The sequence below is a fragment of the Culicoides brevitarsis genome, chromosome 3 (genome assembly GCF_036172545.1).
Source record: "Culicoides brevitarsis isolate CSIRO-B50_1 chromosome 3, AGI_CSIRO_Cbre_v1, whole genome shotgun sequence".
In the NCBI taxonomy this organism is placed as follows: domain Eukaryota; kingdom Metazoa; phylum Arthropoda; class Insecta; order Diptera; family Ceratopogonidae; genus Culicoides; species Culicoides brevitarsis.
In genome coordinates, this window is record NC_087087.1 from 21960941 (window position 1) to 21974480 (window position 13540).

The 13540-nt window shown below is 35.4% G+C and overlaps 5 protein-coding genes across 6 annotated transcripts in view; 3 read left to right on the forward strand and 2 right to left on the reverse strand.

Annotated features, from left to right (window-relative positions):
• Positions 1-13540, reverse strand: part of LOC134834467 (cytosolic purine 5'-nucleotidase) — a 39920-nt gene that overhangs the window by 6635 nt on the left and 19745 nt on the right. The gene's annotated exons all lie outside the window — the stretch shown is intronic.
• LOC134834583 (zinc finger protein 883-like) lies at positions 7-1935 on the forward strand. The gene is made up of 3 exons (XM_063849311.1): positions 7-179; positions 248-1442; positions 1581-1935. Exons 1-3 carry the CDS (start codon positions 60-62, stop codon positions 1847-1849), a joined length of 1584 nt encoding a protein of 527 aa, XP_063705381.1. The 5' UTR covers positions 7-59; the 3' UTR covers positions 1850-1935.
• Positions 1915-3640, reverse strand: LOC134834584 (zinc finger protein 271-like). Its single transcript, XM_063849312.1, has 4 exons — positions 3411-3640; positions 2263-3344; positions 2126-2202; positions 1915-2059 (listed from the first exon to the last, which is right to left on the reverse strand). Exons 1-4 carry the CDS (start codon positions 3531-3533, stop codon positions 1938-1940), a joined length of 1404 nt encoding a protein of 467 aa, XP_063705382.1. The 5' UTR covers positions 3534-3640; the 3' UTR covers positions 1915-1937.
• LOC134834580 (E3 ubiquitin-protein ligase COP1-like) lies at positions 3895-6180 on the forward strand. Its single transcript, XM_063849308.1, has 5 exons — positions 3895-3993; positions 4047-5177; positions 5246-5816; positions 5872-6013; positions 6080-6180. The coding sequence occupies exons 2-5, from the start codon at positions 4047-4049 to the stop codon at positions 6111-6113; spliced, it is 1878 nt and encodes a 625-aa protein (XP_063705378.1). The 5' UTR covers positions 3895-3993; the 3' UTR covers positions 6114-6180.
• Positions 7482-13401, forward strand: LOC134834586 (adhesion G protein-coupled receptor A3). Its single transcript, XM_063849314.1, has 4 exons — positions 7482-7959; positions 8022-8151; positions 8304-10588; positions 10651-13401. Exons 1-4 carry the CDS (start codon positions 7824-7826, stop codon positions 13029-13031), a joined length of 4932 nt encoding a protein of 1643 aa, XP_063705384.1. The 5' UTR covers positions 7482-7823; the 3' UTR covers positions 13032-13401.

The following is a 13540-nucleotide window of genomic DNA, read 5'->3' on the forward strand; positions in this document are numbered from 1 at the left end:
TAAGCCTCCATTTTGCAAGCGACGCACTTCGATGAAATATCATAAAAAATCAAGCCAAAATGAGCATAAAAATTGAGATAAATCCGTTAATGTGTCGTCTTTGTTTCAAGGACAATGTGAACTTGCAGTGCACAGTGGAAAGTTGCCAAGAACTCGTGCAAAGTATAGCACAAATTCAGGTATGCAATTAGAAAAAATTGTGTGTTTACGTTTTTAACATTAAAATTTTTTCTGTTATTTCTTGTAGTTGCAGCAAAATGAGCACCTTCCCAATCAGGTCTGCAAGGGTTGCTTCAACATGTTGGAAGTGGGAAACGAAATAAGAAAAAGATGTCTGGAAAGCGTAACATTGTTCAGTGATTTACTAAATGAGAAAATTAACTTGGACGAGGGTCAAACGAACGAAGACGAAGCTGATGAACAAGAAATAATATATGAGCTTAAAGTGCCCGGCGGTGAAGTTGTGTGTTGCATGTGCAGCATATTTTTGGACGACGTAAATGCTCTCATTGAACATCGGTCTAACGTTCACAAGTGGGAATACATGAAACACGAGCCGGATGTAGAAAATGAAAGATGCCTGTCCTGCATGAAATTATTCGAAAATGTAACAGACAAGGCGGCACACCGAACGTGCCAAGAATGCTTAGAGACATTCTTCAGTGACGAAGAGCTGGTGCAACATCAAGAGGAAGTCCATCTAGATCAAATGGATACGGAATATCTGGACAATGAATATGTTTATATAGAAGATCCGTCAAACGACCTGGAAATCAAGGGAAGTACGGAGGTCATTCTTAAAGTTGAAACCCAGCAAATCGGTTTTGATCCCACTCAACCAAGGAAAAAGCGCGTGTATGAAAAATCGGCGATCACAATTGAACGTGAAAAGAATCGAGAGCGTAAACGTAAAGCCAAATATGGTTGTTGTAAGTGTCCCATAGAGTCCAATACCAAAGCCGAGATAAAGGAACATTTCAGTTTGAAGCATCCTGAAGCGGTGAATGACGCGGAATGTTGGGGTCATGCCTGTTTCCTCTGTAATACATCCTTCGAAAACAGACAAGATATGTTAAAACACATTAATGCGCCACGTACAGAAGAGTATGCTTGTGACATTGAAGGGTGCAACGAGGTTTTCCCTTCGCAATTCCAACTTCGGAAGCATTTCGATACACAACATGTTGGCCAACACATTTTCGAGTGTGACCAATGTGATAAGGTTTATCACAGACAAATGAGTTTGAACCATCATAAATACATTATGCACGATATTCGCTCAAACTTTTATTGCGATAAGTGCGACAAAACTTTCCATCGTAAGGCTTTCTGGAAGGAACACATGAATTCTCATTATGGAATAAAGACCTATCAATGTCCACATTGCGAGTCGGCATTTGCAAGGAGAACTGGTTTACAAGCGCATTTAAGAAAACATACGGGTAAGTTTTTTTTTAATCAATATGACCGCCCCACATTTTCTTTTGAATTTTCTGTCGCTTGCTTACAAATTTTGACCAACATTTTAAGCGGTCTTATCCTTCAAAAAAATTATTAAAACTAATGGTTTACTTTTTCAGGAGAGAAACCGTATCAATGCACTGATTGTGAGAAGCGTTACAGCCACTTTACTGATTTGAAGCGACACAGATACACACACACCGGCGAGTATCCATTCGTTTGTTCTCATTGCGATAAAGGTTTCGCCAAGAAATCTGCCTATGAAACGCACATAAAAAATCATAACAAAAAAAATCCTTTAATTCTAACGAAAATTGAGATGGAAGAAACATGGAAGATGAAAGATGATGAGACGGAAGATGAAAGAAATGGAGTAAAAATGGAGTAAATATCTTATAAAAAGGCATAATTGTTAAAATGAATATATAAAATAATAAATAAAAAGATAGTTCGTAGATTAATAAAAAATTTTAATTCTATCTGTTTTCATGTGTTCCTTGGTGCGTGAGTAGTGCACTTCGCTTAGCAAATCCTTTCTTACAAGTTTCACACTCGAACGGAAAATTCCCTGTGTGTATATAAGAATGACGTTTCATATCTGAAAAAATTAAAAAATTTACTTGACTTGGCATCATATTTCATTTCATGGCACTTGGTCTATTACCTGAATAGTGAGAGTATCGCTTGGGACAGAATTTGCATTTGAATGGCTTTGAGCCCGTATGTGATCTCATATGAGTCCTAAGCAAAATAAAAAATATTCGATACATATGTTATTATAAAAAGCAGAACTTAATTCACCTCAAAGCGCCGGTTGATGTAAATCCACTCTTGCAAATAACACAAATATGAGGCCTTATTCCTAGGTGGATGTTTCGGTGTTCAATAAAACTTATTTTCTTTTTGAATGTTTTGCCGCAATCAGGACACACATGATGATTTCTCTCGTTGTGATTCAGGTACTTGTGGTAACGTAACGATTCGATTCGGTCATAGACTTTATCGCATTCGTCACAAGCGAATTCAGTGTTGCTATGCACTGTTTCCATGTGGTGTTTGTATTTCGGGAAGCTGGACAGTTTTTCGTCACATTGGTCGCAAGTGTAAACCTTTAACCGTGGTGCTTTCAGGTGCTTTTGAAGATCGACTTTTAGTGCAAAAGGAGTTGAGCAATAATTACATGAAACTGTTGCAGTTGCATTTCCCGTGTATGCCTCATCCGAATGCTTTTCGCTAAAATGTGCTTTACAAGCGTCATCGTTTTTAAAAATTAAAGGACATTTGCAGCATCCATATTGTTTAAATGCGTTTACCGACTTTGGCACTTTTTCTGACGAGCTGAGGCAAATTTTTTTCTGACTATGGATAAGAAAGGTTTCTGAAGTGGCAAAAAACTTGTTACAATACATACAAATTCTGTGACGATTTCGTTTATCCAATGTATTAAAATTTCTGTTGCACACTAAACAATGAATTTCACTGATCAAATCTGCACAACTAATATTTTTCTTGTGACTATCTCCACAATGAGTCTCTAGAGCTTGTACATCTGTAAATATTTTATTGCAAATACAACACCGATATTCTCCCGGGCTAGTGCGCAATTTCACATTTTCCAATATTTCAATCGAAGAAAAGTCTAAGTCCTCCTCGTTTTCCACAATTTCTTCCATCACAGTGTAGTCCGTTAAATCTTTTGTTTCTAAATATAATTCATCGTCCACCACTTTTTTTCCTTTTTCAATATAATCCACAATTTCCGACTCTGTCTTTAGAAAATACTCATTGTTTTGAATAATTAAATTTCGAATGGCATTCGCTGTACTCAATTGCTTAACACACTCATCACAAATCTTTTCAGGATATCCTTCATTGTAAACTACCTTTGTAAGTAATTAAAATGATTCAAAATGAAAACCTATCAAAAGGAGGTAAAACAAAAGCCTTACTTTAACTTGAGATATTACTTCAATTATTTCTAACCAGTCTTCCAGACCATTAACAACTCTTTCATCCTGTTTCAGACAAATTCGGCAAATATCATCCAGTGTTTCCATAGTTTCTTCTTCCATTTTTCTCGTAGTAAATATTTAATTTATTTAACTAGATTTTGAATTTATTTATTTTTTTTGTTTGTCGCACATCAACTTCATAGGTCGATCCAACTAATTTTAAAAATTTTGTCTTTCTCCCCCTCATCTATAATCAGTGGGATGAAAAAGTCTACATGAATTTTATCTTTCAATTTACTTGAACTTACTTCAACAAATAAATACAAAATTAAAAAAAAAATAATTTTTCTTCTGATTTCAAAATATTAAAATATTGTGTTTATAGGTTTTGAAATACAAATTCATAGAAAATGTCATTTATTCCATGGTGAGTCTCACGAGAAAGTGTCGCCAGTGAAAGTAATTCTCATTAAAATCAAAACAAAAACAAAAGGAAAAAAACGTAGCTTAAGCATATCAATTCGAATTAAAGATTCATGTTAGCCTTATAAAATAAGTGAAAAATTCGATTAAATAAGAGGTAAATAGTTAATGCATTCAAAGACATATTTTTATTAATTAAAATTTAACTAGATGAGCTCACAGTCGTTGGACAACATTTACACTTGTCCGATTTGCTTCAATTGGATAAAGGATGGCCACATTACGAGTTGCGGACATTCATTTTGCTACAATTGCATCACCAAAACTTTCGAGCAAAATAAGCGGTGTCCGATTTGCAATACGGTACTTATCAAAGAACAAATAATTCCGAATTTGATGTTGAATGAGATTGTGCAAAAGTTCAAGTTGGAAAAAGAACTGGAATCGAGAATGCGAGAAGGAAGCCTACATCAAGATAGCTCAATCAAAGAGGTTTTGATGAAATCTACAAAAAACATGGCACTTGCAGACGTTGAGCATTTACTAGAGTTGTTGAAGGAGAAACGACTGGAAATGCAGTTTGAGTCCGATGCAATTCAAAACAAATTGTTATTGGCTTTCCTCAATCATCTGCTCAACATGAAGGTGGATATGCACAAACAAATACAGAAACAAATTCTCCAGATAGAGGAAGACATCAGCTTGATCAAGAATTTTCTTGGTGTTTCCTTGGACGACGAGGTACTGCCAAAAAGTGCTACAAATCCACAAAACTTACACGATGAAGAGGAGAAAGAACAGCAGCTAGACATGGGAGAAACCAGTCAGAAAACAACTGAGGAACAATCTGTTGTGGGCTTTAATAAACCTTTGCGAACCCAGGCATATGCCAGATTCAAGATACGAAAGAAACGTATATTTTCGCACTTTGACGATGTAACCAAAATATATTTAGATTGTAGAGAACGATGTGTTGATCCATTGTTTGGCAATACAGAACTCAACATAGACAAAATGAAAGGAGCACAGAAGTTGTCTGATATCGATCCTGGACTGGATAAGTTTCGCGAGTCGTTAATCAGTTTTTCAAAATACACCGATTTGAGATGCCTGGCTACCTTAAGTTACGGCAATGATTTTAGTCAAACTTCAAACATCGTGTCTTCTGTAGAATTTGATAAAGATAATGAATACTTTGCCGTTGCTGGAGTCACAAAACGTATCAAAATTTTTGACTTTTATTCAGCTGTGCGAGATGCAAATGTGGACATAAAATACCCAGTATATGAAATGGCCTGCAATAGCAAAATTAGTAATGTCTCGTGGAATCCATTTCTAAAGGTAAAGTTTGGCATACTAAATTTAAAAATATATTTATATATTTTAATATAATAACTATGAAATTTTAGGAAGTCTTGGCATCGAGTGATTATGAGGGAATCGTTACAATATGGGATGTTCATTCTGGTACGCGTAAACAAACATTTCAAGAGCACGACAAACGCTGTTGGAGTGTAGATTTCAATGAGGTCGACACGAAACTTTTGGTATCAGGATCGGACGATGCACGTGCCAAATTTTGGTCTTTGAATTGCTCACATTCAATTTCCTCACTGGAAGCGAAGGCAAATATTTGTTCCGTTAAGTTCAATAGGGCATCAAGTACTCATTTGGCCATCGGAAGTGCGGACCACAACGTATATTACTACGATTTGAGACAAATGCGCGAGCCTCTGTGCATCTTCAAGGGACATCAAAAAGCTGTATCATATGTCAAGTTCCTAAGTGCGACTGAATTAGTTTCGGCTGGAACTGATGGTCAGCTAAAATTGTGGGACATCAGCTCGAATAGTTCGACCGTGTGTCGACGTTCATACGTGGGACACATAAATGATAAAAACTTTGTGGGTCTTTCATGCGCTTCTAACGGCTACATTGCTTGTGGCAGCGAAGACAACTCGTTGTGCGTTTATTACAAAGGTAAGCTGCAGCAATTTCGTTTACACACACAGAATACTTAACAATTGTTTTATAGATTTATCAACAAAACTCTTCAGCTACAAATTTACTAATTCGGATGCATCAAATGTTTATGAGACACCATCGACCAACGATAACGAATTCGTATCTACCGTATGTTTCCGAAAAACGAATGATATTTTGATGGCAGGAAATAGGTAAGAATATTTTAGAATTTATTTTCTTATTTTTTTTTTTACTTATTTATTCATTTAATTTTTCAGCAAAGGAATTATCAAAATATTAGAGTTGTACTGAAGTAAATTAGATTCATTTTTAAAACAGTGTAAATTCAAATATAATATTAGTAAATATTAATTGACAAAAAATCTGAGTTCTTCTTTATTTTTTATACATAGTTTTTCAGAGTAAATATAATTGAAATCGTAAGAAAAAAATTCAGAGAAAGACATCAATATCAAAAAATTCAAAAAGCTAATGCTATTTTTTCTTAAAAATATTTCTAAAAATTAAAACTGTCATTGTATTAAAAGTCGCCCATAAAAGAGTCGCAACATTAAACAAAACATTTCAATAACTGATTTTAAGAGCAAAACAATAAAAATGTTGCAAACATGTAGAGTATGCCTACGTTCAAATGAATTTATATTAAAAGACATCGATCAATTTGCGACTTTAATAAAAAATATTGCTCAAATCGAGGTAAAGGCTAAACTAAATTCGAAATTTTAAGAAGAAAATATATTTATATTGTTTATTCCGGCCTAGCTTATAATAAGTGATGACTACCCGAGAAAAATTTGTGATGACTGTACAAAGGATTTGCAAAATGCAGAGATATTGCGAGAAATGCTGCTGGAGTGTAATGATGCTGTGAACACTAAGATAGTTAAAGAATATATCATTCAAAACGATTTTACACTCGATATTGATTCAGAATTGCAGCCAGAAACCACAAATTCATTGAGTGAAGATGAACACAAGAGCGAAATAACGAATGTCCAAATACACAAACTGATTCAAGTGAAACCCAGACATTCTATTCGCGAGCCTGTTGAAGAAATTGATGCAAAAACATTGAAAAAGGAACCAAAATACCAATGTCAATATTGCAATACATCACAACAGAATCTAGAGACACACATAAAGACCTCACATTCCACTGAACCCCTTATTTTCAGATGCCGTTTCTGCGACAACAATTACCACAAATTCTCATCTCTAAAAGATCATGTCTACAAAATTCACAAAGTTCGAAAAACCATTCCTTGTGATGACTGCGATGCTACTTTTACTCTGCCATGTCGTCTAAGGGAGCATAAACTGAAAGCGCATTCTGATGAGAGAAACTTTGTCTGCACATTCTGCACTGCAAGATTCAAATTGAAAAGTAATCTTAAGTTGCATATGCGTGTGCATTCGAGAGAAAAGAGATACAAATGTGAATTTTGCGAAAAGGTTTATTTAAAGAAATATATTATTTAAAGAAATATATTAAAGAAATTGATTCTTTTTAGGCATATGCTCACTATTCGGATTGGAAAACTCATCATATGTCACACACGGGGAATTGGAAATACAACTGCGATGTTTGTAACAAGGGCTTTTATAAACCAAGTGCTCTAAAAATTCACCAAAAAATTCATTTATTACCGTAAATAATTTTTTAAAATAAAAAAGAAAAAATCATATTAAATAAAATTTCAACGTTCTTTTAAAGTCGCCAATTATATGACAGTCGTTACCTTCTGTCAAACTTCAGACATTTTTTTCGTCAGATTTAAATTTAAGCAAGTTCTGAAGAATTTTACCTGCAATTCGTTTTATAAAATGATGTAAAATTATTAATTAAAACATAACTTTTGTTCTTAATACTTTGCTGAGATAATTCATAGTGTCAAAGTAGTTTTAAGTTATAAAACATCGCATCATCCTATTTCAAATTACCGTGAAATAAAAATAACAATGACGCTTTTGTAGCAAAAAAATATCGATGTACTGATAAAAATGAATTACATATTCATATTTATTTTAATTGGATTTACAACAACGGGAGCCAAGGCCAATCCTAAGACGTTTTGTCCCGAACGGTGCACATGCCGAAAAGCAGGAACGTCAAGCGATACAACCAGCACAGCGGATGGTAATAAATATTCTTTTGATGCATGTTTATGAGATATTTCTTATTTTTTTTTTAATTTTTAGGCAAATCTTTTGAAAATGACGCTGATATCGATTCCGGGTGGATAGTGAAATGTGGTGGCACGGAGACAAACAAAATTATCAGCATCAAAGAGATTCAATTTGGGGAAATCGAGGATCAAATTGCTCATCTGTAAGTACATATTTTTTCTGTTCATGTACACGTACATTGTGTAGAAAAGCGTTTCTTTGATGTGCCGCTTTTCTTTCTGTACTGTGTGTCGGAAGTGATTGATCGAAAATCAACACCAAATTTTCTAATTTATTATTTTTATATTCTTTCAGAGACATGAGTAAAAATAAAATATCCTATTTGGAGTTTGAAAACTTTTTGAATATGTCCAACTTGAAAAAGTTAGATTTGAGCTTCAATGCCTTGCGTGAAATCGATGAAACATCATTAGGAGAGTTGCGATTGCTGGAAAAACTTAAGCTGCGGAATAATCAAATTGAACACATTTACCAGGGATCATTTGATGGATTGCATTCTCTTAAAATGCTAGATATCTCGGTGAATCCACTTGCTTGCGATTGTAATTTGTTATGGTTAATTCCGTGGTCGCTAAACATGAGTGTTAAGTTACCACAGAAACCAAAGTGTGCTAGTCCACTTGCATTTAAGGACCAATTTTTGAGCAAGTTGAAAGTGGGAGAGGATTTGCACTGTGAATCACCGCTGGACAGATCAATTCAACTGATTCCTGACACACCGCAATTGATATTTGAAGGTGACTCTTTGACACTAAGATGTCGTGCACCCAGAATCGCCGCTGGTGGTATTCGCGATTCGGAGGACCTACATTCTACACATCACTCACCAGTATTTTGGGGTTGGTCAGAAACTATTATCTCCCCAGATTCAATTCAAGATATAGTTTATCATGATCCTGAGGCAAAATTTACCTCTGTCACAGTCGAATTGGGACCATCATCCGACTCGGGATTAATCGATTCAATTATGAGAATACCGTTTGCTACACGAAACCATTCAGGAACGTATGATTGTCGACTTAAGTCAGACAGCACACTTTTATCGAGGAATGTGACTGTCTTGGTAATTTCTAACAAAACGCAATACTGCATGCCTGAAGTGACAAAAAGTAATAAGGGTGTTTACTCGTGGCCAAAGACAATCAGAGGTACTACGGTTGCACTTCAGTGCCAACATGACGATGGTAGTGGCGCTTCTGCTCAAAATGTGTGTAATAGTCAGGGCTCTTGGGAAGCACTCAACGTAACAACTTGTCCATATGTCATGGAGACAACACGATTATTACAACAATTTTCCACAGTGAATTTGACTGAAGCGCGAGGCAGTGTCGTAGATAGTGCAAAAAAATTAAGCAACTATACAGGAACACAAATATTTTTGGGACAATTGACAGATCCAATGGATCTGGTTTTCTTATCTAAGACAATAACTAACTACCTTGCCTTTGTACACGAAGAACCCGAATTAGCTAAAACTCTGCTGGATATCATTTCGCAAGTCATGAATCTCAATCGGATAACGTTGCAACGAGCTCAAGCCATTGATTTGACTTGCAATAAATTTATTGACGCAGTCGAATACATTGGGCTTATAAATCCCTTGATAGTGCAGCCCAATCATGCAATAGACATGTTTATGATTCCAAGTGAAAATTTCCATGGCATAACTTGTACTTGGATAAAAATCAATCAAAATCGACGATCATTGGATTGTGTCACGCCAAATAATTACCATACGATCCCTTTCAATGAACGTACCATCGAAGCATCTATCCAACTACCTACTACAATGCAACTACATTCCACCTCCATTGATAGTCTGTTAATTACTGTTTTTCGCAACAGCTATCTGTTTCCACAAAATAAAACAAACACTCTCATAACATCTGCAGTGATTGGTGTAAAGTATAAAAATCTTGTTGGCAATTTGACGGAGCCGATTCACATCATGCTACGTCCAAAACCATATCACAACGAAAAGAGTGCACCACGTCCCGTTGTGTGGGATCATGAACTTGGTGTTTGGTCAAATCATGGCTGTCAACCTGTACAAATGTCCTACGTTTCTGGAATGTTTGCCTTCACATGCAACAGATTCGGCTATTATGGCCTAATACAAAACATCAATTATCTCAATGATTTTGACGATGAGCGTGCTGGCAAAAAATTTAGACTATCGCCACCGGGATTTTATGTTGGAAGCTTCATACTATTCGCTTGCTTATGGATAAATATAATAACGTATGTGGTAGCTGGTAATATGATACATATGTCGCGGCGAATAAAGCATTCGTTAATTAATACATGGATTGCTTTATCAGCTCTTGTATTCTTTTTTACTGTGGGTATATATCAAACGGAGAGCTTTGACATCTGTCAAGTATTTGGTATCGTTCTGCATTATTTATCTCTATCAGTCTTATTGTGGATAACGGTAATATTTTCACAATTTCTCAAACGTTTTGCCAAACCAACACGTCTGCCAGAAGAACTAGCAGAAGCGCGACGAGAAAAGAAACCCATATCAGGATTGTATTTTGTTGGATGGGGAATTGGATTAATCATATGTGGTTTATCAGGTATTTATTAATTATTTTTTTTGTGCAAACATTTTCAATTCTTACTCTTTATTAATTTTTAGGTGCTATCAATATGGAGGAGTATGCAAGTTATCATTTCTGTTTTATGCGAGCCGGTCCAGCTATCAGTGCTATATTTGTTCCTACTCTAGTAATACTTTCATACATCGTAATCACAGCTATGCGGATACAATTTAGTTTGAAAGTTCGTGAAGTAAGCCTAAACATGTCAGAAGGTGCTCAAATGACAAACGAAAACACCGACCTTGAATATGATCGGCGAAATGGCATGAACCGTAGCACGAGTATGAGTACACAACGAACAACTGGAGGCCATAGCGATGACATCGAACACTCGCTACGTGCTCAGATAAAATCTCACGTGATTGTCCTGGTGCTTGTGCTTGGAACATGGATTGTAGGCGCTGTTGCAGTTGCCAGGCCATTTTCTGAACATTTGTTGTTTGACGAGGAAATTTTTAGCATTGCTTATGCCATTTTATCAACCATATTGGGCCTATTTATATTATTCTTCTTTGGAATAACGCGAGCAGACGTTCGTCTGATATGGAGCACGATTAATTGTAGATACAAAGGAAATAGAGGCTACACATGTCGTCCTGCAAATATGGTGATGTTTACAAAGTCTGACTACAATACGGGAGGAAATCTATCAGGAGGAACTTTAGGAGCGACAACTGCTCCAACTGTCGTGTATCAAGCTAACATATCTCGTTCGAACAGTCAATGTTCCAAAACACGGCCCGTAAGTATTACTAATGGATCTCTGAAGAAAGACGACTTAGTGATGATGCACCGACAGCAATTTGTTCACAACAATAACTCAATGGGTACAATGGCATCTCGTTTAACAATAAACGAATCGGAAACAAATAACTCCGAGATATTTTACAATCCGAATCAAAGTCATGTTGCGAGGAAATTTTTTAGAAAACAAAAACGTCTTCAAAAACAAAATAATATAGAGATTCAGCGAAGACAGGAACTTTTCGCTGGAGATGCCAGCAGTGACATTTCATCGGTTATGGGTTGTCCAGTAAAAATGAGTGGTTATCGAAAAGCCAATTACAGTGAGATGCTTGGGTCTGGGACAAAAGTAAATAATACAAATATAAGTATGAACCATAAGATGATACAAGATTCGTATAATAATAAAGAGACACGAAACCAATTTGTTGGACATCATTCGTTATTATCAGAAAGCGATTCGGAATTGTTTATGAATGTATGTCACGATGGACTTCGGCTCGCTGGTAAAAAAGTTAACAATCTTGAGTCAAATATGAACTTTTATTCGAGCATTCCGGAGGAAGATCAAAGTCCACATGAAACAGATACACTCAAAATGGATGACAAGCAAAAAAGGTCTCCTTTAGTGGAAATTCCGGAAGAAGAAGCAAGTATTGGAAGTCCACTTAAGCAAGTATTGGATAAGCATCGAAGCGAAAGCCCGCAGTACGTAAACTCGCCAATCCGGAGACAAGAGACAGAAACCAAACAAGAGCCAACATATTTTGAGTTAGAGCCTGTTAGTTCTAATGGTCTAGTTTTAACACTAAATAGTCCGTTATCAGCTATGAATACTTGCGGCTTGCCGGTGTTGCAAAAATCACCTTCAGGCTCTGTGAGAAGTAGTGATTCACTTAATGACTCCCTCAATACAGTCATGAAATTAGAGAAAGGAGAAGCATATGTGTCAGCAGCATATGAAATAACAAATCATGTGACCGTTAAGGAAGGAAGTATGCACGTTTTTGACAATCATTTATCAAAGGACAAATGGAAGAGTTTAACTGACCTTCCAACCATCAAGAACAATCAAGAAATACTGTATGAGGAGACAAAGACAAAGTCAATTTCTTGTGCAGATCTAATTAACGACGATATTATCGAAGAAGTTATAACTGCAGTCAAAAATCCTTCGGAAATTCATCAGAGTCCCAGTAGGGAAGCATCTAAAACTTGCGAAAATGATGAATTTCCGGCGCCTCCTCCCGCAGAACAACTCCAACAGGATTTTTCAGACTATTTTAACAACGTCAAATACGATGTACGCACTTCGAGTCCTACTAATTTTAGCGAGCTATATCAAAATTCTGTTATCTCCATTCAATCGACAGACTACTATGCACCTCCCGAAAACGAATTGAATATAATCATGGCAGCTAATCTCAATTTTCAAATTAGCGACGATGAGGATGATAGTGAGGATGCAAACTGTTCGCAAGACTTTCTAATAACTCACCAAAGTCATCCGGACAGTGACGCATTGAATGAAAGTGGGTCAATTGATGAGCTTTATCAACAAATTAAATGTAATTCAAATTGGAAACGAAAAGATGGAGATCACGAAGATTTAATAAATGAAAACAGTGCAAGTGAAAGTAGCTGTCGATCGTATCATCATTTGAATGATAAGTAGATATTAAATTTTAGGAAAGATTACTTAAAAAATGCATTTATAGATTTGTAAGAATATTTATGAGATAATTTTAATGAAATATTTGCCTTCCGATTTTTGCATTTTACGCCAATCAATCAGTATTTTCCGGTTTCTCAAATTTTTTAAAACGAATGACTGTGTATTGTCATTTATTTACAATTTGTTTTTAAACACTTTTTTTTTCTTTCGTGTTACAATAATTGAGGTACAAACAATTAGATTAAGTTTAAGATGTAAATAAATAAGTAATTTTTTTCGTATATATTTTATTAAGATGAATTTTAGTGCTATACTTACTGTTAATTAATCAAATAAAAATGACTTATACAATGAATAGTTTAAGTGTATTCTTGTTTGACACTCACCTGAAAATAAAAGAAAAAATTATTGTAATTAATTCTATTTCTGAAGATTCCTTTACAAAGCGATTAGGAAATTTAATTTATTTCGATTTTCATGTAAAGAGGATTTTTTTTATTTTATAATTA

What these genes read in the sequence shown, in the direction of transcription:
- LOC134834583 (XM_063849311.1), top strand. Translation starts at nt 60, where the DNA reads ATGAGCATAAAAATTGAGATAAATCCGTTAATGTGTCGTCTTTGTTTC. An exon ending in AAAGTATAGCACAAATTCAG is followed by an intron (nt 180 to 247) that starts GTATGCAATTAG and finishes TATTTCTTGTAG; the next exon opens with TTGCAGCAAAATGAGCACCT. An exon ending in GCATTTAAGAAAACATACGG is followed by an intron (nt 1,443 to 1,580) that starts GTAAGTTTTTTT and finishes TTACTTTTTCAG; the next exon opens with GAGAGAAACCGTATCAATGC.
- LOC134834584 (XM_063849312.1), bottom strand. Translation starts at nt 3,533, where the DNA reads ATGGAAGAAGAAACTATGGAAACACTGGATGATATTTGCCGAATTTGT. An exon ending in AAGTAATATCTCAAGTTAAA is followed by an intron (nt 3,345 to 3,410) that starts GTAAGGCTTTTG and finishes TTACTTACAAAG; the next exon opens with GTAGTTTACAATGAAGGATA. An exon ending in GCGATACTCTCACTATTCAG is followed by an intron (nt 2,060 to 2,125) that starts GTAATAGACCAA and finishes TAATTTTTTCAG; the next exon opens with ATATGAAACGTCATTCTTAT.
- LOC134834580 (XM_063849308.1), top strand. Translation starts at nt 4,047, where the DNA reads ATGAGCTCACAGTCGTTGGACAACATTTACACTTGTCCGATTTGCTTC. An exon ending in GTTGTGCGTTTATTACAAAG is followed by an intron (nt 5,817 to 5,871) that starts GTAAGCTGCAGC and finishes ATTGTTTTATAG; the next exon opens with ATTTATCAACAAAACTCTTC. An exon ending in ATTTTGATGGCAGGAAATAG is followed by an intron (nt 6,014 to 6,079) that starts GTAAGAATATTT and finishes TTAATTTTTCAG; the next exon opens with CAAAGGAATTATCAAAATAT.
- LOC134834586 (XM_063849314.1), top strand. Translation starts at nt 7,824, where the DNA reads ATGAATTACATATTCATATTTATTTTAATTGGATTTACAACAACGGGA. An exon ending in GAGGATCAAATTGCTCATCT is followed by an intron (nt 8,152 to 8,303) that starts GTAAGTACATAT and finishes ATATTCTTTCAG; the next exon opens with AGACATGAGTAAAAATAAAA. An exon ending in AATCATATGTGGTTTATCAG is followed by an intron (nt 10,589 to 10,650) that starts GTATTTATTAAT and finishes ATTAATTTTTAG; the next exon opens with GTGCTATCAATATGGAGGAG.